We start from the raw sequence: 25,733 nt of genomic DNA on the forward strand, positions 1-25,733 counted from the left end.
CACTAACAAGTGTTTGTGACAAATTGGAATCTTGTGCATGTCTGTTAGAAATGCAAAACTACAGTATGATAGTTTTTTTTTTTTTTAAGCTTAAAACAACCAGTGCAGTGATGCATGCCTGTAATCTCAGCAGCTTGGGAGGCTGAGGCAGGAGGATCACGAGTTAAATGAGCCTCAGCAATGGCAAGGCACTAAGCAATTCAGTGAGACCCTGTCTTTAAATAAAATTCAGAATAGGTCCGGGGATGTGGCTCAGTGATTGAGTGCAAACTCCAGTACCAAAAATCATATCATATGACCTAGCAATTCCACTTGAAGGTATGTACCAAAATAATTGAAAACAGGAATTCAAACAGATACTTGTATGTCAATGATCATCACAGCTTTATTCACAATAGCCAAAAGGTAGAAAACCCAAGCATCCATCAGCAGATGAATGAATAAACAAAATATGGTACATACGTACAATGGACTTTATTCAGCTGTAAAAAAGAATGAAGTTCAAATACATGCTCCCACAGGGATGAACCTTGAAAGCATTAGACTACGCCAAATGATCCAATTACAAACATTATACAATTTTATATCTATGGGATATTTAGAATAGTTAAATTTATAAAGGCAGAAAGTAGATTCGCAGTTACTAAGGACTGGTGTGGGGGGGTGGGGAATTATTGCTTAATGGCTACAAAATTTCTGTTTGGAGTAATGAAAAAGTTTTTGAAACAGTAGTCATTGTTGCACAGTATTGTTAATGTAAATACTGCCTTTGAATTGAACATTTAAAGATGGTTAAAATGGAAATTTTTATGTGGTATATATTTTACCACAGTAAAAAAAAAAAGTAGTTATATTTGCAGTGAAAGCCAATGCTAATTATCATGAAGAAAAAGACTTGTTGCTACCTAATGAAGGAGGGATGAGTAAGTTTAGGAGTCAGGGGGTCCACTGGGATGTCTCTTGGTGAGACTCTGACTTTGAATCAAGATAAATGAACAATCTCAGCAGCTATAGGCCAACAAAGACAAGGCAAGAAAGAGTAAGAGCAAAAGTGTGGTCACCTGACTTGCAACTTAGACAAGTCAAAGTACTGGTCAAGAGTGAGGGAAATCTGGCGTGGTTGATGTAGAAGGATGTATTCGTCAGGTTTGCATTACTTCAGTGAGATTACAGAGGCAGCTAACTTTACAAAGATAAAAGATTTTGTTTAGTTCACAATTTTGGAGGTTTAAAGTTCAAGGTCAGGCAGCCCCATCTATCACCAGGCCTGTGGTGAGGGCAGCAGAGAGGGTGGTGGACCACGGCAGGAGATATGTTAAGAGCAAGTGATCATACCTTGAGCATTACCAAAGAGTTTACTGGAAAAAATACCTCATGTCCCCAGTGTTCTAAGGTCCCAAAGTTTCTACCACATTTCAACAGCACTACTCTGGGGACCAAGGCTTTAATGACAATGAGCCCTTAGGGGATATTCAAACCAATCCAAACCACTGCAGAGGGAGCTGAACTCCTGAAGCCTTGGTGACAGATTGGATTTAGTGCAGGGCATGAGTGAATCAGAGTTGTTCAGAGGACAGACTCCATGAGACATGTGCACCCCCCACACACACATCCTCTTGGCTTCGACTGATTCCATCTACGGTGTGCTGAACAGTTTCATGCAGTCTGCCTGGTCCTGACCCTGTTGCCTGGAGCATGTTGTTTGCTTTGGCCCCAGGGTTTCCCTAATGCTGTGGAGTGGGATGGCAGAAAGAGCCCATTCAGCAGGCGTCCACATGTTCAGACTCACAGTTCAGGCAGCTAGCTTTCCCTGGGAGCCCCCAGCCAATGCAGGATAGGCAGGAAATTCTGAGAGGCCTTTTATGTACTCCTCCAAAGCCCCAGCAAGACTGAGCCTTCTCGCCCACAGCAGTGACCAGCCTTGAAAATGAATCCTTGTATTGACTTTTTTCTCTCTCTGTCACTTACTCAGCTCTGCTTCCTGGGATTGCCTCCAAATCCGACTTTCCCAAGAGGACTGTGGTAGGTGAGAGGGATTTAGTGTCAGACTAAACAGGATAAGAACTCAAAATACGTAAGATTCAAACACAAAGTATGTATCATACAGACCTGGGTTCTACAAACCCAGTCAGTTTTGACACTCCATATAATCACAGCTGCATACCTTTTCAAATTGGGCTTATATTGAATAATTTCATTATAGCAAGATGGTGAAGACATAAGCCCTTTTCAATGTACCATTCTCACAAAGTGAAATGCTTATTTTGTTAGATCAAAATCCAAAGGGCAGCATCTTGCACTCTTTCCTGCACCAAGAGCTCCTGGATTTCCTGATCTATAGCACCCCCTAGTGTTAGCTCCAATTCATGTCCTGAGCTCTGCTGTGAATCCTAAAATTCCGTCTTGGCGAAAATGAGGTTTAGTGGAAATTTCTTTCGGAAGAGGCTTCTTTCATTGCTTTTTCTCTGAGGAGAAGTCATCAGCTATTTGAATCTTGGGAGGATAAATCTGTGCCACCTCATGTTTAAAATAAGACATCGTGTTTTATGTTTCCTTTGCTTCTCCAGCAAATAATTGTTGAGCATCTGTGTATGGTGTTGAAGGCACCAAGCTATGGCATGAGGCTTTAAATAAAAATGCACCACAGTTTTCACAGATGAACAGCAAAGGATGGTGTCAGACCAGTGTCCAAATGGAGAAGCAGTTGCCTGGTGAGTGCAGGGGAGACAGATGCCACCGTTTGCTTCAGTCCCACATCAGAATCCATCATCCTACCTGGCGAAGAAGCAGATATGGGGAACATATGCTCTCTTTATAGTTTGCCCCACAGTCGACTTCAGTGCATCTGTGCAGGGTGATGTGAACTGTCCTAAATGTCTTCTAAAATACAAAGACACCTTTGCCTTAATCATGGCTTAGAAGCTTTAAATTTACTTGGCTTAAAGGCTTTGCCACACTCTGGTGGGGGCTTATTCTCATCTACTTTGGGTAATTCGTATGCATGAGAAGACATCATCATTTGGGTGCAGTTCTGAAAGGAGGTATTAAGGGCGAGAATTTGATTTTAAGCGATGGAAAGGAAAAAAGAGGTGTGAATTTAGCTCCAGACTCTGCCGAGGATAAAAAGAAGATGTTATATTTCTGTTTGAGACGTTGCAAATCACTCTAGAATGCCCCCTGAACTTCTTCCTCAATCCACCCATCTACAAAAATGGCTGGGATTCATTCCATCTTGCCACCTCTGAGAAAGTCTTTTAGGACAATTTCAGCAATCCTGGAAAGCCAGTGCATGGACAACAAATTTTCATGCAAAGCAATGGCACAAAATACCCCAAAAACATATTGAAGGAGACTTACCCCCCAATTTTTTCTCAAAATGATTTTGTCTTTGTTTTAACCAGCAGCCTTGTGGGTATAAATGTATACCTGTGTATAACTAGAATGAAAAGTAACAATTAAAAACCAAGAACACTTGATAAGAGTGCTTGCATCTTCTAAGGGGGGTGTTGCATAATTTGTTAGGGGAATAAATAAATTTCAAACCTACAGTTTCTCTCCATTTAAAAGAAAGGTGGGCATCTAGCCTAAAAATTTGACCATGCTGAAGGAAAGACAGGTTCATAACTTTGGATCTCCAACCACTAAGACCTGGGGTGGATGAACAGCTTCTCACTGGTTATTGGAAGGGGAGTCCAGGAAGAGTTGTGGAGAAACAATGTAGGATCATTGGAGTAAGTCGGAGGCTGGTCCATCCAGAAGAGATTAGCAAGAAGCTCACAAAGCTGAGAGCCTACCTGGGCCCAGGTAACTTTCAAAAACCAGGATGTCTCAATATTCCCTCTTGCTCCAATTGAGCTTTATGCTGTTACCTCTCGTCTCTTCTCAATACAGACCAAAGTCTCTCAAAGTCTGTGGCACCAACCCTGTGTTAGCAACCCTTTCCCTGGGAAGATTTGGAGGCCCTGTCCATTCAGACCAGGCACACTGAACAGAGCAGAGACTACAGGAGCTGAGGAGGGAGTGTGAGGGAGGTAGAGTGACCAGGAAAAGCAGGCTCTTGCTAGATCTCTCAGTAATCTTTAGATTCTGGGCCAACATTCTACTCTAAGTGAATTAAGGGCTGAATCACTTTTATTAGTTCATGTTAGGGTTGACATCCATCAAACCTGAGACCTGGGGACAACAAGGTTGGCAACCATCAAACAATTATTATTATTAACAATAGTAATCAGTGATAACCAATTACATACCAGTCATCTTTCTAGGTCCCAGAGATACAGCAGTAAATAAGTCATCGCAAGTTTCTTCCTTATGGATTTTGCCTTTGGGGAAGGGGAGTGTACAAATGAGGGGTGCTCCATGAAGGTGTCATAATATTAAAAAATCCTCATATCCAGTCCATTCTAGATTTGGCATGCAGGAATCTAAAATGCCTGTGTCATTTCAGATTTCTATCTGGGACTCAAGTATATAGAACCCCAGCCATAGCATTCAGGGCCCAGTCTCCTCCCTAACTCTCCAGTGAAGCATCGCCCATAGTCAACTTTACAGCATTATAACTCTAATGGATATTTGTTTACTCACTTATATTTTCTTTCTCTGTAAAAGCAAGGACACAAAGGGGCCTTATTTCTTTTGGAAGAAAGTCTGGAAGGGGAGCTGGCACTGAGAGGGCCCTGAGTTCATGTTTGTTGGCCAGGGATAACATTAAACATAACTGACCACTTTAGTGTGCGCTAACTAGACATACAAATAAGAAATGATGGCTTCAGGGAGCTGGGGATATATCCCAGTGGTAGAGTGTGTGCTTAGCTTGTGCAAGGCCCTGGGTTCAATCCCTAGCACCAAATAAACAAACACATTGCCAAATAATCTTAATAATAATCATTGGTGATAACTAGTCTCCCGTGACCCCTAATGATCCATGTCTGCTTGTATTTATGCCTTTATTTAGTTTTATACCACAGTGACAAATGCTGGATTGTGTAACCATAAGGATATTGAAGAAGTGATGTTGTGCAACTTGCCAAGCTAGATCATAAAGATACTGTGGTTTCTGCTTTGCTTCTTGTATCATTTCCTCTGGAGGTAGTGTTTCTTAGTCATAAGGAGTTTAGGAACCCTGTGGAGAGACCTGAAAGTCCAGGAACTGAGGCCTCGCTGCCAATTGCTAGAATCCACTTGCAGCTATCCCAGTGAGCCATCTTAAAGCACATAGTCTAGCCCCAATCAACTCTTCAATGACTGAAAGCCCAGGAGAGAGTCCAAGCTAGAACCACCCAGCTAAAGCACTCTCCAATTCCTGACTCATAGAACTCTGAGAGACAGTGAATGTTTAGCCATCTTAAGGCACAATTTTTTTTCTTTTTTTTTCCATTTTTAAAATTTGTTTTAGTTACACATGACAGTACAATGATCTTGACATATCATACATTTGAATCAGATGGGATATAATTTATCATTTTTTCTGGGTGTACAGATTGCAGAATTACATTGGTCATGCAGTCACGTGTATACCCACAGCAATAATAATGTTTATTTTATTCTGTTGTCCTTCCATTCTCCCCTCCTCCTCCCCTCCCCTCCCATCACTTCTCTCTACCCAATCTAATGTGACCCACTTCTTTTTTTTTCTCCCTCACATCGTCATACCTGTATTCTGTATAACGAAGGGGGTTAAGGCACAAAATTTCGAAGTAATTTGTTATGCAGCAATAAAATATTGCGCAGGCGCGCGCGCGTGCACACACACACACACTCACACACACACATACAACAAAGTGAAATACATGCTTAATGGTATTAGTTCCTTAATATCAACGATTGTCATTTGCTGTTTTATATAAAGTTTATCAAAGAGACTTTTAACCAATATTACCTTTTGAAACAGTTGCAACATGAAACTTTAGTAACAGTGTGCCTGCTTTGCAAATACAACTTAGAGAAGCCCCTTACCCTCCAGTCCCTTCCAAACTACATTGTTGCCTTTGAGTTCCTCCTACGTAGAAATTCTGGCGCTTCTGCTGCAACACAACAGCCAAGAGAAAGTGTGGGGGTTGAAGTTCAGGTTCAGTCCCAGAGTCCAAGTGGACTGCCCAAATAAAAGAGTTTCCCGGGGAGTCTGCTCTGGCAGAAAGGAAGCCTGTGTCTGGCTGGGAAGACAGCGCTCCTCGTCCACAGTGCATCCTGCCTGGTGTGAATTATCTCAATAATAAAGGATAGGGAGACTCTGTTTTTTTTTTTTTTTTTTTTTTTTTTTTTTTGTCAATAAAACAAAAACTCCGCCATAATTCATTAATTTTATTGAAATGGAATGCAAATGACTTGACGAAATTTAGCAGAAAGCAGCTTGGTGCAAATCACGGGTATTGTTTGGGGGCGCGATTCACATTCGTTTCCAATCCACAAACAGTATTTCCTCCGCGCCTAATTATTTCCCACGGCTCCCTTTGTCTCTCTCGCTCTGCACGCGGCGAGGAGCAAGTGTGGCGCCCTCCCTCGCCCCCCGGCACAGATGAGGCCCAGGCCCTTTATTTTAGGGGTGGAGAAACAAGATGCGGAAAGCGGGGCGCTGCCAAGCTCCGAGCACGTGCGTGCGGGCGAGCCTGGAGTCCCCCGGCCGGCGGTCCCCTGCCTTCCCGGTCCCCTATTGTCTGCGGCATTATCGGAAGCCGCTTTGCTCCCATTGTGTGAGCCTTGTAATCTTGGAGGTTTCTGAAGATATTCTGAGGAGCTTACTTGAGAGAAATCACTTGGCTTGCTGAGATCGCTGCCTGTGAACCGCTGGCACCGGCAGAGCCGCCACGAAAGCGTGGGCCTCCGATCCCCGGAGCCAATCTCGGCGGAGCCCGCGAGCCAGCGAGCGCCTCCTGCCTGGTTCCGCGCCGCTCCGGGCGCTCTGCGGGCCCTGCGTGGGGAGCTGCGCTGCTCCCCCTCACAGTCCGTCGAACAAAACATGACAGCAACTGCCAAAGAAAATCCTGTGGTGGGGATTTATGCCACCGAGGAGCGCGGGCTTAGGGCCTGGCACCTGCCAGAGTTTCACCCAGGAATTACTGGCTGGGGATGCTGGATACCTGTTAGGTATTCCTGAATTCTTCATCCACAGAAATGGCCAAAGATATCTATCACCCCAAGGTTACCCCATTCAGGGCCGGTTCATGGAGGTGTACTAAGCATGATGTACCCGAGGTCCCCCAGCAGGATAAACAGGAATGGAGAGAGGATGGGGGCTCTGTGCTTTCATATCAAAAAGAGGTCCCAGAATGGGGATTGGAGAATAAATGAAATTAGAAGTGTGTGCCTCCAAGGGAGTTGAAATTCTGTAGTAGAAAGCAGACTTTAGGGTGACTATGGGGTAAAGTAGAGGAGAAGTACAATCCCTGAGATCCCACTTCCCAATATGGCTGAACCTCAAAAGAAAGACTTGAAAATTCCAAGGTGTCTCTACATTAGAAGCTCCAAACATTTTTTTTTTTTTTTTTTTTTTGGTACTAGGGATTGAACCCAGGATGCTTTTTCCACTCTGCTGCATGACAAGCCCTTTTCATTTTTTATTTTGAGACAAGTTCTTGCTAAATTGCTGAGGCTGGCCTTAAATTTGTGATCCTCCTGTCCCAGCCTCCTGAGAAGCTGGGGATTACAGACCTGCACTACGAGGGCCAGCTGGAAGCTCCAAATTTAAGGGGATTTTTTCCATGCTGGAAGATGATGTGAAAACGTCTCCATATTTACTGTGTGTGTGTTTGTGTGTGTGTGTGTGTGTGTGTGTGTGTGTGTGTTTACCTTCTCAGCCTCCCTGCCTTCTAGACACTCAGGGTAAATCCACCCACCCACTATGCCCTGCAGCATCCTCCCAGTTCTTCTCAAGAGGTAGTGTTTTAGGAAGAACAGAGGCTTCAAGGTCAAGAGGCCTGGAGTTTTGTTCTGATTTTGGCACAGCCCTTCCTCTTTTTATTTCCTGGAAAGCCTAACATCATCTGAAAACAGGACTCTGTGACTGGAGAGCCTCTGTTTTTCTCAGGAACTAAGACTTGTCTTGCTGTCAGCAGTTCCTGAACGTAAGCCTGGGAGTGTGCTTCAACAGGAACATGTGGAGATGATAGCTAAACTCATATGCAGATTTTGAGAATGCTGGATTATGGTGGGAAGATATTCCGGGACTTTTTCACACCGCACATCCTTCCACTGTGGGAAGGTTGATGGGGCCTAAAGCTGGGCCTGATATCGATGATGTGAGGATCTCTCTTCCCCAGAGGTACTATCCTCTTGGATACTAAAATTATTGCCATCCAAATCAGAGAACACACTTCCCAATCTCAGGTAGGCCTTGTTTAGCTGCAGGGTTGGAGGCTTGTGATTTAACCAAAGAAAGCCCTAGCCTCCACTATTCTCCAAGTTGGGGCTACCGTCTGAAACAGGATATCACCTAACCTGAATGGACCTTGAGCTTTCAACCTCTCTCTTGCCACTATCACTAACAATATTTATTTCTTCTCAAAATATGATTATTCAGCTTAATTTAATACAAGGGCTGTGTGGATCTCTTCAGCAATAATTTAAAAAATTATGCAGATACATAAAATTCAGGTGAATTTTTTTAAAAGCTGTGTGTACCACAAGCTAATAAGTGAAAAATACCAGGGGTGACTTCATAGTTGTCTATTGGAGGAAAAAAAATCCGCCATTGGACAAAATCTCAGACCTATGTTAAAAAAAAAAATCTAAAGCAACATTAAAGTAAAGCTACTTAGGGAGAAGAATCCCATCCTATGAGCAATTTGAAATAAAAACTTCAGAATCATAATAGTGACTCTACCATAATTTTCTGTAATAAAACATCTATTATAACAGATATGGCAATACAATAAAAGTCCTATTGTTCCAGAAACTGTATTATAACTGAAACAGGATAATTATAGAAATACTTGCGTGAGAATTGCATGTTCAACAGAACCATTGAAACTCATTCTTCTCAGACTGAAAATAAGTCTTCTGAGTACAGAAGAACTCTTCAGCGAGGTTCAAAATGGAAAACAAGGTGGATTTAAAAAAAAAAAATCACTTATGGCAGTGTAACCTTTCAGTGTCCCCTCAGGACCATCTGTAGCATGTTTCCCAGGGCCTAGCCAGCATTGAGTTCTGTACTTTATTTGGATACTAAAGTCTATAAGTAGATTTTGAAGTAGGGCATCTCCGTACATTCTTTCAAAAGGCAGACTTTAGTGTGACTCTCAGCTCTATCAAGTTCATTTGTAAGTTCTTAGAATTCCTAGCTTTTTAGAACAGTTGACACTGGAAACGTTTTGCAGGAGCCCCATTTGTATGTTGAAGACATTCAGAATATTGCCAGTCTCCTGCTCTGTAGTGTGCAAAGCACTTCTTTGTCTCTTTTCTTCATGTGGTCTTCCCAATAACCCCAGGTTGTTGAGAGCTAGGATTCCCATCCTCATTTAGCAATTAAAGAAATTGAGGATTATTTGGTTGGGAGCAAGGCTGGGGATTTGTCTGGAAGCTGTGTTTGCACTATAAGCACACTGTTTCCATTTAGTGTGTCTATTTTTTTTTTTTTTTTAATGTGGGTTTGGGAGAACTGATGAGAATGAAAGAGAAGTAAGGGGTCAGAAGACCTGCAAGTCATTACTTGTCACCATTACTGACTTTTAATGTCCCATCCTGGGTAAGTTTGGCACTTTATAGGACGGGGACCCAGAGGAAATTCACAGAGTAATAATGGTGGCTGAGGACTAATGGAGTACGCTGGGAGAAAAATAATGATAGTAGTAATAATAATGACACTGATGATAACGCACACTCAACACTACAGCAAATATGTCAAGTGGTGCTAAGTGGTGACTAGAGGGACATGATAACTGTCTACAAATATTTGAAGGATGTAAACACCAAGGAAGAAAATTAATTAATTATTTAGAAGTATGGTGATGAAGCCTGAGACAAGATCAGTACCAGTTCTCAAATCACCTTGTCCCCCAACAATCCTTTCAGAATTAAGCTCTCCCAAGAGTAAAGGAGGGTGGCAGATGGTTCCCCTGCACACAGTGATCTTGACATAATATCCTAGCCTGATATTATTTTTATTGTCCCAGAGGGTAGACATGTATGTACCATATACAGGCTCAGATTATAAAAGTATAGCTGTCACTTGTTTACTCTCTAGTGTTATGGGTTTGGCTGTATCACCTAAAAAAGATATGAAGTCCTAAAACTGACACTGTGAATGTGGTCTTATTTGAAAATAGTCATTGCAGATTTAATCAAGTAAAAATGAGGTTATTAGGGTGGGCTCTTAATATGATATGACTCATGTCCTTATAAGAAGAGGGGAATTTGGACATAGACCCAAACACCCAGGGAAAATACCATGTGTGAATACAGAGAGAGAATACCAAAGATTGACAGCCACCACCAAAAGATAGGAAGGGGCAGGAAAGAAATCTTCCTTATAGGTTTCATAGGAAGTGTCAGTCTATTCTGGCTGCTATAACAAAATACAAACAACATAAATTGATTTCTCATGGTTCTGGAGGCTGGGAAATCAAGGAGCCAAGAGATTTCCAAGTTTTTGAGGAGACACCAATATTCAGTCCATAGTGGGTACATGGCTCTGCTGACACCTTGATTTTAGATTTCCAGCCTCCAGAACTGTGAGACAATAAATTGTTTAAGCCTCGAAGTTGTGGTACTTTATTTTAGCAGCCTGAGCAAATTAATATGCTTGGTGTGTGCCCATCAAAACACTGAATATTTCACACATGAAAGGAATGGGGTGCATCTGGAGCTACCTACAGGAGCAGGGGAGATCTCCCCAGCCCTCCAGGACTTAGGAGCAGTATCCTGGGCCCAGCATGTGAGGGTGTATCCAGTACTCGGGTACCTTGGGGAAAAGGGCCAAGAGGCTGGATCAAGATTTCTGACAATCCAGAAACACTAAATTGACTATGCTTCCTCCTCTGAAGTAATCTAAAAGGAACACCGCCTACAAAATTTAGCTTTCAAAATGACACCAAGGCCATGCAAGAAGCTGCAGGGTTTGTAGGTATGGCTGGATCACTCAGCACTAGTTATGGTGGATTTATGCTGAAAAATCCATGTAAGTTAGGAGCTGGTGCACTCAGCCTCTGGAAAGTGTGCAGGGTGGAGCCTTGGCTTGAGGGGTCCTGAGTTCCCTCTGCTGGTTCTATGTGTACCATCTAGCATCCTGGGAGAGTCTTGGTCCCACTGGGGAGAGTGCGCTTTGTCAAGGACAGGGTGAAATTAAGTTTCATTTGGGACTTTGGAGAGGCTGTTCATTTTCATACCCCAGCATGCAAACAAGAATAACCTGGATTCCTACACATTACCTTCTTTAATCTTCAGAACAACGCCATGAGTTGGGAACTATTATTATTGTTATTTCCCAAATGAGGAAATGGAGGCACAGGGATAAAGTCATTGTAAGCATCATGAAGACATTAGCTATATAGCTGTAATGGAGATTCCACTGTGTGTCTAATTCAAAGGCCCCACCTGCTATTAGGAGAAAGTGGTGCTGTGTGTGACATCGCTGCGCTTCATGACTTCACTCATGGCTTAGTGAAGTTCCCAGTTTACCGACGGATTGAAGATTTGCATGAACCTCTTACAGCTACAGTCTCTTCAACTTTAAGGTTTCCTTCCCTCCTTGCTTCTTTCCTGGCTCCAGGTACTCCCCAGCTCAGGTGAGTCACAGGCTCGGCCAGTTCTTTAATCTGTCGCCAGAGGGAGCTGCCGGCGGAGAAACAGGAGCGCCTCACCCAGGCCCCAAGCAGGAGACGCTGCTGCAAATTGTTATATTCTTAACCTCAGTTCACTTTTTGAAAGTCACCCAAACCCACGCAAAGCTCCTATTCAGAAACAGACGAGGTTATTTCACTCCAACCAGGGGTAGTTTGATATTAAGTGCTTTGGGTTCTTTCTTACATGGGGGCGGAAAAGAACACCAGTAGAAAAATTACCCTGGCAGTGGGAAAAGTGTTCATTCTCTGGGCGCGCACAGCACCATGGACAGCTGGGCAGAATGCTGGTCATAAATAAGGGTTTGGTGTTAAGTGGACTCAGGCTGGAATCTGCACCCCGACACTCTTAACTGGGGCCTTGGGTGGCCCAACCGCTCTTGCCCAGCTTCTCCCCATCATAATGTGGCATGGATAACTATGCCTTCTTGGCAGGGTTGCAGTCAAAGTTAAGTGCGGTGTCCTTGGAAAACCTTCAGAAGATTTGAGATGGTTCACCGCCAGCCCTCGGGTATCTGGGGGAAAGAGTCAGGGGACTTCTCTCTTCAGTGTTATTCCTCCGCCCTGTGTTACCCCGCCCCTTCTCGTCCTCTGCTTCCTCCCAGGAGGTTTCCCAGCTCAGCTTTGCCCTAGAACTGGGATCCGCCCCGACCCCTGGAACTCTAGGAGCAGAGCCAGGGCGTCTTCTTTTCGGACCTGGAGGCCCCCAGCTGGTATCTGACCCTGTCGTGTACATTCACCAAATACTAATTCAGCACTTTTAACCCCCCCCCCCCCAGGTGTCCCCGTGCCCTCTCCCACGCCCAGACTGCGGGGAGAGAGCCCCGAGGGTCTGAGACCCTGAACAAAGGGTCAAAGGCAGCCAAGGTCTCCCAGGAGAACCTTCCAGGACACTCGATTCAAAACGTGTGCGAGCCAGGGTGAAAGGACAGGGGGTGGGTGTCAAGTGGCACCCCCTGGCGGGTCCGGGGACTCCTCTCCAGGCGGCCTCTCTGGGTTGGGTCAGCCGGTGTGGGTCGTTGGGGACGGTGGGAGTGGACCTCCCGCCGCGCGCGCTGAGACCGCCCCTAGACCGCCCCCAGCTGGGGCTCCGACCGGCGGCGACCCGGCCCGCGTCTACCCGGAAGGCCCCGCGGAGCCGGAAGGCGGGAGGGCGGGGCCTGCGCATCGAGGCAGTCGCCGTCACCGCGGCCTGTGGGAGTCCCTGGGTAGCGCGCGGAGCCGGATCCTGAGCGGGCGGTGCCCCGGGCGGGGACCGGGCGGGGCCGGGCTGGGCTAGGCCGGGTCGGGCGGACGACTTGGGCCCAGTGGCCCGGCGCTCCTGCGGCGTCAGTCCCCCACAGGCGCGTAGCGACCTCAGAGGCGCGCGCGGCACGGCCGCCTTACAGCCAGGTAAAGGTGCGCCCAGGGCGGGCCGGCCCGGGGGCCACGGGGCGGAGGGGCGAGACGAGGGGGCGCCTTGGGCGAGCTGTGCTCGTGTCTGGGAGTGCCTCTGGGCCCTGACCTGCCCGAGACCAACCTCACTCTGTCAGTGGACACTGTTAGCCTATTCACTCCCCATATAAAGAAACTGAGGCACCGAGAGGCCATGTTATAAAAGTAAGCAGCACAGCTGGGACTAAAGCCCTGACAACTTAAACCCAGGGCCTTGGCTCCAGGTCCCGCGCCCTCTCCCGCAGGAGCTCCGAGATGCCTGGGTATGGATGAGTGTGACACAGATAGAGCGTGCACACAGGTATGGATAGATCTGATCAAGGCAGAATGTGCACGTGGGTATGGGTGGATGTGGGTGAATGTGACATAGGCTGAGTGTGCAAGTGGGTATGGGTAGGCCTGGTTGTCAGAGCCTGTGCAAGGGTGTGAATGGGTGTGTTGTAGACGGAGTGTGCACATGGGTATGGGTCCGTGTAACATAGGCAGAATGTGTGCGTGGATATGGATAGGTGTGGTGATGTCAGTGTGCATGTGGGTACGGATGGGTGTGATGTAGGCAGAGTGTGCACTGTGGGCATGGGTAGGTGTTACAAAGCCTGAGTGGAATCTCAGCCGGGAGGGTTGCAGACCAGCACACCAGGCCTTGCCCTGTGGGAAGAGGATATGGATGTTTAGAGGCCATCAGAAAAGAGTGTCAGTGGTTTAGGAAGAAAGATTAGTTTTTGTTGGCAAGAGTTAGCTTTTTAAAAAAGAAATAGAGATACTTTTGAGAGATTATAAAGTGACCAGTTTACTCACCAAGTAGGAAGATAAGGTTAGTGTTTCTGGCAAGGGCTATGAGAGGCCAATGCCCTGCTGAATGTGTGTGTGGGCTACCGGGGTGTCAGTCCCTGCTCAACCTTGAACTCCTTGGACTCCACAGGAAGGCAAGTCCAATGTGGCCTGGTCCTTTGATTTTTCAAGAGAAAACAGTAATCTGGGATGTATCTGAAACCTTACTTTTAGGTATTGGCAAATAATTAGTTAAAATTTAAAAACTCTGTGGGCTAATCCAGTGTTTGTTGGTGACCTTTGCACTGGGGGCATAGAAAGGTGGAAAGACAAAGTGTACAAGAGCCAGTGTGCAAGGGTGTGAATGGGTATGGAGTTCTGTAAATGCCTTGAGAAGTAAAATGTGCTGAAGAATGAATGAGCGAGGTCATTACTCTGACTCTTAAAAGGCTGCCCTTACTAATTTGTGTGTGTGTGTGTGGGGGTGTGTTTTGTTGGGGATCAAACCCAGTGGCTTGCACATCTTATCTAATATTTTTTAAAGAACAGGGGATATGGAGGTTTGTGTTACCTCTGAAGCCTTCTTTTCCTTGTCTGTCACAATCTGGTGGAACTCAGAAAAAGAGACTGCTCTCCAAGGAGTGGGCTTATGTCTCTCTCTTTGTTCCTTTCAGAACCCTGCTGAAATCAACAGACCAGTCTGGGTACTTGCAAGAAGCTAGGGAGTCAGTGGGCATTTGTCTTTCCTGTGGCTGACAGATGGGCTTCCCATGACCACAGCCTATTTTAAGGACAAATCAGATTCTGAAATAGGTGTGATATGAGGGAAAGGCTCACTCCTGTGAGGTGTTCCTCCTCCCTCCTCCCTCCCCTCTTTTCCTGCAATTGCTGACAAAGGCAGCATTGAGGTGGCAGAGGGAGTAGCAGGACAGGCTTCTCTCTTAATCTGGTAAGCCTGAAGCTGCCAGGAAACTGATTTTTAGTATAGGCTCAGGAGATGAGGTCACAAAACTTTCTTCCAAACAAGAGTCTGTTGATGGTCTAACTCTTGAAATTATTCTTGCAATAAATTTAAATCAGCCTTCCCTTGGATTGGGGCAGCCTCAAAGCTACTGCTGCCTGTGGTGTGAAACTACTGAAACTCAGCTGCGGTGGGGCCCCTTCCTCTACCAGCTGTCTTTTTTTTTTTTTTTTTTTTTTTTTATTGGTTGTTCACAACATGACAAAGCTCTTGACAAATCATATTTCATACATTAGAATCAAGTGGGTTATGAACTCCCATTTTTACCCCAAATACAGATTGCAGAATCACATCAGTTACACTATGGCGCCTGCTGGCTGTCCCTTTCTGCAGAGTCCTAGGCTTGTACCTTGGTGCTGGCCTGGTGGAGATTAGAAGTAGTATTTGCAAAATGATGTCTCATTAGCCCTGTGGGTTTTGACTTAGAGTCATTCAGAGGAGGTCTAAATTGAACCCACAATTGAGTGAGTATAATAGGCTTGCTTCATCTGCAATTTCACTTTCTACAGTTCCAGTTGCCTGCAGTCAAATATTAAATGAAAAATTCCAGAAATAAACAATCCCATGAACTTTAAAAAGTTCATAAGTTTTTAATCATGTACCATTCTGAGTAATTTGATAAAATCTCATTCCATCTTGCCTGGGATGTAAATCATCCCTGTGTCCAGCATATCCACACTGTATATGCTACCCACCCATTAAGCACTTAGTAGCTATTGTATCATGGAACCACAGTGCTTGTATTCAAGTAATATTTATTTTCCTTAATAATGGTCCCAGAGCTCAAGAATAGTGATGCAAAGTAGGCATCAGAGCATAAAACAAAAAGGATAGATTAACTCCAGTTAGCATATAGGATAAATTAAACAGAAGTGTTGTGTAAGCCATACTTTCAGGCATCCACTGGGTGTGTTAGAATGTATCTCTCATGGATAAGGGCGAATTTCTCTCTCTCTCTCTCTCTCTCTCTCTCTCTTTCTCTCTCTCTCTCTCTCTCTCTCTCTCTCTCTCTCTATATATATATATATATATATATATATATATATATATATATAACTGTTTTCTATATATTTTTTAAACATTTTCTTATTGTATAGAAACTGTTTTGAGAGAGTAGGTCCATAATTCTGCAGAAAACCTGTATTAAGAGTGGTACCCGGGCACTGGTGTGGATGGCAGCCTTGCAGACCAAGAATGGCAGGGTCCAGAGGCCTCAGGCTTTCAGGAATGGAAGTTCCCCAGAGTCTTCAGGGGGCTTTCCTGAGACCTGGGCTATGCCTCCCTTTTCCCAGTATAATTGACAGATAAAAACCTGGTTTTAAACCAGAGCTAAGCTAGAAGGTGATTAGATATTTTACAGTAGGCTTTTTAGCCTTTTGAAAGGTTTTACCATAAAATTGATTTCTTTGGTTATCTTCATATGCATCTGAAGTAAAACTCATTTTGTTGAACTGCATTGCTTTTTAGGACCTTGGCCACTGGGTAAGTTAGGTTATGCCCTCTGTCTCCCAATTTCTGTGAGGCTTCTGCCATGTTTAGTTCTTTCCCTGTGATAATGTGGTTTTATTATTATGGCATTTATGTGAGGACAAGTCCTGACCACTAGAAGAGCAGGAGGAGTTCTCTTATAGGGAGCAGGAGGAGGGGACATTCATTTTGTATGGAACACAGGGGCTGGGGCAGGGCCTGGAAGCCAGGAGGACACAGAGAAGCTAGAGCCGCAACAGGCATGCATGAGTTCTCCTCTGCATCTCAGACCCCACATGGCCAAAAAGACACATCTGGGGGACAACTTGTTGGCAACTTCTGAATTCAAAGACTGAGTAACATCCTGGGTCATGCTCTCCCAGAGTCCTGTTGCCCCAAGTAAGGTCCAAAGTCCCGCTGTGCTTGTATTTAACAAGATCTTAAGTGCTCCCTGTGCACTTGTGGGAGAGTCATCACCTAAAATATATCAAAAGGAAAAAGAAGAAAAATTTCCGGTGGCTAGCGCACAACATACTTCTTGTCCCTCCAGAAAGGCAGAGAAGTTCTGAAAACCTGTCTTTGTAGTAAGATGGTAGGTCCATGGGTTCATTCCAAGGGCTGAAAATTCTCTTCCAGAATCAAGAGGACAATTTATGGGAGACTTCTGGTTCTGGATTACCCCTGGGTCAGAAAGTGCTCACGGAGGTGAAAGCTGCTGAGGCATAGACTTTGCCCCAGGATTTCTTGGTCAACTTCCTTTTAGCAACTGTTTCAGTATTTCAGCGTGAAAAGGGAAGTGTGTCAAGAAAGGAAGGTGCTGGTAGAACCTTGGGATCAGCTGAATCTCCAGGGAGAAGCACCACCTCTGCTGCTCTGATTTTCCTTCTGGCCCTGCCAGGAGACCTGGTGTGTGATTGACAGAGCCCACCCTGCCCTTGGCTGTACTCTGCCTATCATTTCTGGGCCAGCATGACAAGTTTCCGGACCCCAGAGAATTATTGTAAAGGTCCATCTGTCCTTTTTCTCACTTACATTGCAACCCCCTGGGATTATTTGATTTATTTTATTCTCTCGGTTACTTTATCGTATAGCTTCATCTTGTCCTTGTTTTTAATGTCCCATGTGGAGAACTGTAGGCTTTTGAAGACTAGCTGATTAAAGAAGCCAGTGCTGTGTATCGGTAAGACATTTGGTGCCATCACACTGACAGCCTGCAACGTCCCATTCTCAGACTGGTCATTTTGTATCCATCCTACTTGTGCCTTACAAGAGCCCAGCATGTATGTGGCTTATCTCCATCTTTTTTTTTTTTTTTTTTTTTAAAGAGAGAGAGAGAGACAGATTTAATATTTATTTTTTAGTTTTTGGCGGACACAACATCTTTGTTGGTATGTGGTGCTGAGGATCGAATCCGGGCCGCACGCATGTCAGGCGAGCGCGCTACCGCTTGAGCCACATCCCCAGCCCAAGCTTATCTCCATCTTAAAGTGAGGTTATCCGATACTCAGCTGCAGGTCACACAGCAGGCAAATGCCAGTGTGGTCCCAGAGTCCTGTCCTTTCCCCTTCTCTGGCTTGGCGCTCACTCAGATGCCCTGTCATATAAAGAGAACATGAGGCTGGGACTTTCTGGTCTCTGCCAGGCTTTGTGTGTTGAGAATTGCCTGAGCCAACTGAAAGGCCGCTGATGCAAGAGAGGTCAGACGTGCCTCCCTTGTGATAAACTGGTGGACCATGTGGCTGGGGTTGCTCCTTAATCCCTCATAAATCAGAAGTTAATCAGAGGGCAAAGAAGACCTTTCATCTACTCTTCTGTTTCTGTTTGCTTATTAACTAACTGCTGCCCTGCTTCTCTGTGACAAAGTCCTTTTCACGTGATGGGATTCAGTCTGTTGCACACACAAAAAACCTACATTTTCTCTCAGAAAATGGGGACATTTCTTTTAAGAGTTTTGGAAGAGTAACATTTGGGTGGAAATACTCTTATACCCATTGAAACTCTCCCTTTGATTCCCCTGTAGAGTCTCCCAGGATGCCCATCGTAGTGTCGGACATCATGAAGCTACTGTGCTCCGTCTCCCAGGAAAGCAAGATGAAGGCAGCTGTCAAGCACTCTGGGAGGGGTGCCCTGGTCACAGGGACTGTGGCCTTCATTGGTGGTTTGATGGGTGGCCCACCAGGACTAGCTGTTGGTAAGTGTAGGTTCTGGCAGGTACAGCCAGACTCGTGTCATGAGTCTTTGGAACCACGGGGGGGAATGAACCTCTTAAGAGTGACACCACCTGGCTTGTACAAGGAGTTCGTGGAATTAAGGTTGTCTGTGAAATGACCTTCATGTATCTGATTTGTCTTGTTAGAAACAGAAGCTTGTGTGTGAATTTCTCAGGAATGCAGGTATTCTTGGCAGTGGCTTCTGTGTCCTTAAGACCTGGAGGAACCATGGCCCCAGTGCTGTCTGCTGACCCTAGGAATGTGTCCTAGTCCAAAGATATCAGGGTGCCTGGGTCCCTTGGGTGTCCCTTCCCTACATCATCATCATCATCATCATCATGTCACTTCAGAAGGGATCCAGGGAGGTGGCTGGGATTTGCTGAGCACCTACTATGAACGGAAGCTGTATGGCCATCTTTCACATGCCAATTTGTTCAAGAGACCTTCACCCTTCTGAAAGCAAAAAAGTTCATGGAGCAAAAGCAAGAGAGCAATTGAAGCAAACTGCTTCAATTTGGGAACCAGTTTCTAGCAATGAATGAAAGTTTGGCAAATTTTCCCATTGTTCTTTGGAAACAAGATAAAGTTAGTTCTTTTGGATTAAGGGAATGTATTAGTTAGCTTTTCATTGCTATGACCAAAACACCTGACAAGAACAACTTAGAGAAGGAAAAATTTATTTTGGCTCATAGTTTCAAAGGTTCAGTTCATGGTGGATGGACTCCATTGCTGTGGGCCCTAGGTGAGGCAGAACATCATGGCTGAAGGGAAAGGTGGAGAAATGCTGTTCCACTCATGGCAGCCAAGCAACTGGAGGTGGGGGGAGGTCTGGTGGGGGTAGCACAGGGAAAATGCACCCTTCCAAGGCATATCCCCAGGCACTCCCTCCTCCAGTCATGTCCCACCTGCCTACAATTACCTCCCAATAGTCCATTTAAACTAGGAATGACCGATTAAGTTACAGTTCTCATAATCTAATCATTTCACCTTTTAATATTCCTACATTATATATGCAGGAGCTTTTGGAGGATACCTCATATCCAAATCATAACTGGACAAGAAGAATTCCTGTGTTCCAGGCCACGGAAGTTCTATCTGGCTCAGGGTTGTGGCCCAAACCATAGGCTAGGAGGGAGGCAGAGAGCTGGCCACCATCCAGATGAATTGAGAAGAGTCAGATAAGGCCTCCCTCAAGGTGGCCTCTAATGGACCCTGAAGCATAGTTTAAATGGTGTTCTCATGACAGCTTGGCACCTGCTGGATTGGGCTTCAGGAGATATTTATGGAATGACTGCTTGGTGCTGGGCAGCCTTACTGGGGAGTCAGGGGCCTCAGAGAGTTCACAGCCCAGTGGAAATCCTTGTACAGGATTGTAGTCTTCTAGTGCATGTAGGCTGGAGAGAGACCACTTTTATGCTGAGGTTGGCTTCTGTTTCCCAGCTCACTGCAAGGCTTCCTGTCCTCTTTTTTTCCTTCAGTAGTAGGATGGACCTTCAAGGACATTTCATTAAGCTATGGCCACACTGGGGAGAAAAATAAGCATGTGGGTGGCCCTAGACCTTCCCAGTATATATTACCCTTTCAGCTCTGTGAATTTCCAAGTCCTGACTTCAGCTTCTTGCTGTCCAGGAAGAAAACCAAGGGAAGAAACAAGGCCACTTCCTTCTTCCTCAATGATATTCTAAATCTTTGTCCCTACCCCCATCTAAGTGCTCAAGGCAGGACTTACTGAGATAATTTTATCATATAGCTGTGCCCCGTTGCCATTTTGGGAACACATATTTTATTCAGATTGAGTAAAAGCTGGTAGAGAACAGGATGTCTGTATAGAGAACCCCAGGGATTCACTACTTCCAGCCCCTGGTCAGGGGTGGAAGCATCATTTTACCCAGAAAACAAAGGAATTTTTTCTTCTCCAAAGAGCTGGTAATTTGCTGGTCGATATTCCTGGCGACTTTTTGCATTAAGTGCTGCTGTAAATCAAATATTGATGTTCTCATAAAGGTTTAGTGCAGATGAGTGCAACTCTTGTCGGCTCTAAGCATTTCACTGGTGTCATGGGGAAAAGTTCAGTAAAACTTGTAAATTAGCTGGTTCTCCCCTCTCCAGGATGTTCTTTTTTTTTTTTTTTTTTTTTTTTTTTTGAAGCAGAAGTGAACCTGACCAGGGCCAGTATTCAGCTTCCAGAATATGAGGCTGGCTGTAGTCCCCATATAAGAGGTACCTCCAGGTACCTCCCTGCTTGGCTTCAGGAAACACCGGTTTTACTACCTGTCTTCTCAACCCAGCCTGGGAGCAGGTTGTCTCTGGCCCAGGTTTTTTAAAATTTTTTATTTTTTGGGTTTTTATCCCCAAACATTTCATTTTGGAATGATATTAGAGTTACAGAGAAGTTGCAAGGGTTATGCAGAGAATTCCCATACATTCTTCACCCTGTTTCCCCAGTGTTAACATGTGTGATGATACATTTTGTCAAAACTATGGAAACCACACTGATCCATTGTTGTTAACTGTCCTCAAAATTTGATTTATATTTCTTATAGTAATGGCTTTGTTTTGCTCTAGGATCCAGTTTAGGATGCCACGTTGCATTTAGTGGCCCTGTTTTCCTTAGTCTCTTCTGTTCTGTGACAATTTCTTACTTTCCTTGTTTTTCATGACCTTGTTTGTTTTGAAGGATATCAAGCAAGTATTTAGGTTTGTTAGTTTAGGTTCCTCTGATGTATTTTTTATGAAGACTGGAGTTATGGGTCTTTGGAAAGAATAACTCAGAGGTGAAGTTTCCTTCTCTTGCATCATTTCAGGGAGTACATGACATCTCTGGTGATGTTGACCTTGATTATTTGGTTAAGGTCACACATGCTGGGGTTTTCCACTGTAAAATTTCTGTTTTCCTTTCTCTATTCTTCAGGAGGGAGTCACTAAGTCCAGCCAGGCTGCATCTTTAAATATCTGATTGCTGATATTTAAAAATAGTGAGATGTTTTAAAGGCATAAATCTGGTATTCCACATGACAGAAGTTGGCTGGCATAGGGTAGCAGCTGTTCCTTGAGACAGGGACCCAGCTCCCAGGTCACCACAGGCCCACTCTGCCCATTTCACTCCTTTTGATCACCCACCTGACCCTTGAAGGTACTTGAGTTTGAAGCTCCTGATATAGGGCACCTTTCCTCACCCTGCACCATCCTTTACATGGCCTATGGAACTTTCCAATATACAAGGCCATCAAATCCCAAAATAGCATGCCTTAAATTTGAGAATAAATTTCCATTTAAGAATAATATTTAGGGCTGGGATCGTGGCTCAGTGGTAGAGTGCTTGCCTAGCGTGCATGAGGCACTGGGTTCGATCCTCAGCACCACATAAATGTAGAATAAAGATATTGTGTTCACCTAAAAAAAAAACTAAGAAATAAATATTTTTTAAAAAAAGAATAATATTTGGGCTGGGGATGTGGCTCAGTGGTAAAGTGCTTGCCTAGCATGCTCAAGGCCCTGAGTTTGATGCTCAGCACCACAAAGCAACAATAACAACAACAACAATGATGAGAATAATGTTCCTGCCCTTGTTTGGTAGAAGAAAGAGAAATAGTAAACTAAATTCAATTTGTTATTTGTCATTTTATAACTTGAGGGTATGGTATAAAAAACATTGCTTTAAGATAAGAGAAACTATCTGTCCCCAGGTTCCTTTAGCCACCTAAGTTCTCTGGAAATTTCCTGAGTTCAAGGGCAGGAAGTGTAACAGCCACCTATTGAAGGAAACTTGGCCTCTCCACGGAGATGGTTTTACTCTAAAAATGCATTCACTCTTCAGCCATCTCCTTTGTGATGGGGGAGAAATTTTTATGGAAGCATGGTAGAGGGGGTGCTTCTTCAGCTCATGAGGAAGGTTTTAGTTAGCACAGTTCTGGGAGAAATGGTTATGCTTCATTCTATATCTGAGTGTGGAGCTTAGGAAAGGGCATGTTTGTGTGTCAATTATCTGGGCAAAATGGACCAAAGATCACATAAACCTTTGCCCTCCCCACTGCCTGGTAGAGCTGGCATGAAGCCCTGCTCGTTCTGACCACTCAGGAATGCGCCACCCATCATCACCATAGACATGCTCTCAGCGAGGACCTAAGGCCATCGTTGATGAATAGGGCCCAACTAATGGAACCCTTCCTTGTTTTCTAGGGGGTGCTGTAGGAGGTCTATTAGGTGCCTGGATGACGAGTGGACAGCTTAAGCCAGTTCCACAGATCTTAATGGAGCTGCCTCCCGCTGAGCAGCAGAAGCTCTTTAATGAAGCCACTGCCATCATCAGACACTTGGATTGGACAGATGCTGTGCAGCTGACTACTCTGGTTATGAGCAGTGAGGCCCTGAAGCATCAGTTAATGGCAATGCTGGTGAACTATATCACTAAGGAACTGCAGGCTGAAATTCAGTACGATGACTAGGCTGATCCTCTGAGAAGTGGGGGTTTCGCTTCAATAATTCTTTGATTTTCCAAGGGTAACGGGGAGTTAGGGGGAAGCCCCAGTGAATCCCCTTGAGAAATCTGCACATCGTCAGTGAATTACCTTACACTGGAGTAGAAGGTCCTGCTGCATGGCTACCACTGTACTGGTCATGGCCAGCAGTTATTTATGAAGAAGTCGTGTTTCTTGCTCGCTTGTGCGTGCTGAGGTACACTGGCAGCACTTCTTGACTGTGAAACTGGAGAGAGCAAAGGCTGAGCATTGTAGGCCTTGGCTTTTATGAGTCTGGAAGAAGGTTATCGTGTTCAGCTGATTTGCTAAGTGTACTTCCTTCTCCTCATCTTGTGAAGATGGCTTCTCTTCCAGACACCTGTTGCAGGACTGGACCCCCCAGGATCCAGGATCTCACTCAGAGCCAGTCTATGCCACAATCATGAGTGTGCCCCTCTCTGCCCAGTGATTTCTCAGTGCCCTCATGGAGAATGGTTAGCCTGTTGAGTGAAGCTGCAAATACCAAGCAGGCTGGGCCCATCTCCCACTAGCTGCCCACCTTGTTCTCTTCCTAGAACCTTGTTTCTCCACATGAAAACTCATGGTAATTCTTGAGTTAGACATTTTAAATGAAATATTTTCAGTACAAAGTATTGCTCTTACATAGGGGAATCCTAACCCATCTGTAAGAAAAGTTCCCACCCTAAAGATCCCTCTAATATTATATTTACTTTGCCTTCTGGAATTCTTGACAAATTACAATAAATTTTTTTTTCTGAAAAGTCATTTTCCTTTGTATTTTGATGCTTTATAGCATCACTAGCATTTCAAAGGTTACACATGGAACAGAAGTGAAGGTTTCAGATTTGCAGCTTTGAGGAATGAAAGAAAGCTCCCCCAGTTTCGATGCCTGAGGCAGGCCTTCCCAGGCCAGCTTTGGCCCATCATGTGCTGCCAGTGTACATGCACCATCCCCAGCCTCCTCTGGCAACTCCAGAATGTACCTCTGTGCCCAGGCCATGGGGTAGGGCAGGGATGGCATCAGGGCTGTCTCCATGCACTGCAGCACAAGCTCTCTGGGATGCAGAGGAAGGCACTTCTGCTGAGGGCAAGCTTAGAGGAGAGTTTGGTGTCCCAGCACCTTCGTGTGTATAAAGAAAACTTCAGAGTGAATGATAACCCAGGGTGATTAAGGAAGGATGGAGCCTTTATCTCAGAGAAATTGCTCTTTGGCTGGCCCAGCACAAACCAAGTGTCCAGGCACAGGCCATACTCCTGGAGCTAATGAAGTCACTTTGATCCTTTGTATCCGGCTTGAGTGGAGTTGATAAGGGAACAGGACAGGAGTTAGTTTTTTGTCTGTAAAAACTCAGTGTGGCCCTTCTTATTGACCTAACCATTTCTCTCCTCCTGACAAATAAGTCCCTCATATGGTCCCTTGGACTAAAAATATAAAACAGGGTATCCTCAACCCCTCATTTATTTTTGTAGCTTCAGAGGGCTCTAAAGTTGCCCTCTTTTTGGTGTAAAGGTATAAACATTGATTTACAGATATAAGAGAATGAAACCAGAATAAAGATGTTTTTGGTCCATTGCTTCAGAGTTCAAGTTTGCTTTTTCCATTTTAAACAATATGCCAAATTCCGCAATTGCTTGTCCCTGATCCTCCTGGAAAAATCAGGACTGTAATAGACTTTCCTTTGTTGGGTGATTGGGCCCTGCCAATTTATACTCCTGTATGGGGTCCCACTCTGTGCCAGGCCCAGGGCACACAGGTGGTCCCAGCTCAGACACCCAAGGTCCACTGGAGCTCCTCCCCTCACCTGCCTGCCCCTATCCTTGGGACAAAAACCAGGGAGGTGATGGTCCCAGCTTCTGACCAGGTGAGGTCTGATGGAGCAGGACCTGATGATGAAGACATCCTTGACTAGCCAGTCCTGCTGTGACTTTGTGGTTTTGGGGTCCAAGAGGACATTCAAACCTCAAGTTCTCTATCTCCCAGGAGCTTGTCAGGCTCTCAGCTCCTGTAATTTGAGTATTTATATTTCTGTTATCTTCTTTGTAAAAATTTGCTTTAACATAGGTGATTGCTTGCTACAAAACTTAACAGGTACCAGAGAGTACAAAGGTGCCCCTCCCTGTGACTCCAGAGGCAGCCATGGTGACCAGTTAGTCTTAGGGTGCAAGTGTTGATTTGTGGCCCTTGTCCCCTCCCCAGGGGTGCCACTGTCCCCCATTGCTTGTGCATTCCTCTAACTCTGCTCTTAAAAAGACTTTGGAAGGGGGCTGGGGATGTGGCTCAAGTGGTAGCGCGCTCCCCTGGCATGTGTGCAGCCCGGGTTCGATCCTCAGCACCACATACCAACAAAGATGTTGTGTCCCCCTCAGCACCACATACCAACAAAGATGTTGTGTCTGCCGAGAACTAAAAAATAAATATTAAAAAAAAAATTCTCTCTCTCTCTCTCTCTCTCTCTCTCTCTCTCTCTCCTCTCTCACTCTCTCTTTAAAAAAAAAAAAAGACTTTGGAAGCAGTATATTTCCTTTTATTTGTCAATATATATTGCTGAAGACAGAAAAATCCAGAAAAGTATAATGAAAT

General features: G+C 44.9%; 1 protein-coding gene across 1 annotated transcript; it reads left to right on the forward strand.

Annotated features, from left to right (window-relative positions):
- Positions 1 to 12,876: 12,876 nt before the first annotated feature.
- LOC308637434 (protein C19orf12 homolog) lies at positions 12,877 to 24,726 on the forward strand. Its single transcript, XM_081273769.1, has 3 exons — positions 12,877 to 13,163; positions 18,485 to 18,655; positions 22,854 to 24,726. The coding sequence occupies exons 2-3, from the start codon at positions 18,496 to 18,498 to the stop codon at positions 23,117 to 23,119; spliced, it is 426 nt and encodes a 141-aa protein (XP_081129895.1). The 5' UTR covers positions 12,877 to 13,163; positions 18,485 to 18,495; the 3' UTR covers positions 23,120 to 24,726.
- The last annotated feature ends 1,007 nt before the right edge of the window (positions 24,727 to 25,733 follow it).

The sequence above is a fragment of the Spermophilus citellus genome, assembly GCF_964194105.1.
Source record: "Spermophilus citellus genome assembly, chromosome: 18".
Taxonomy (NCBI): Eukaryota; Metazoa; Chordata; class Mammalia; order Rodentia; family Sciuridae; genus Spermophilus; species Spermophilus citellus.

Bases quoted from the DNA above. Each gene is read 5' to 3' on its own strand.
- LOC308637434 (XM_081273769.1), top strand. From the start codon at position 18,496: ATGCCCATCGTAGTGTCGGACATCATGAAGCTACTGTGCTCCGTCTCC. The intron at 18,656-22,853 runs GTAAGTGTAGGT...CTTGTTTTCTAG, and splicing joins CCCACCAGGACTAGCTGTTG to GGGGTGCTGTAGGAGGTCTA.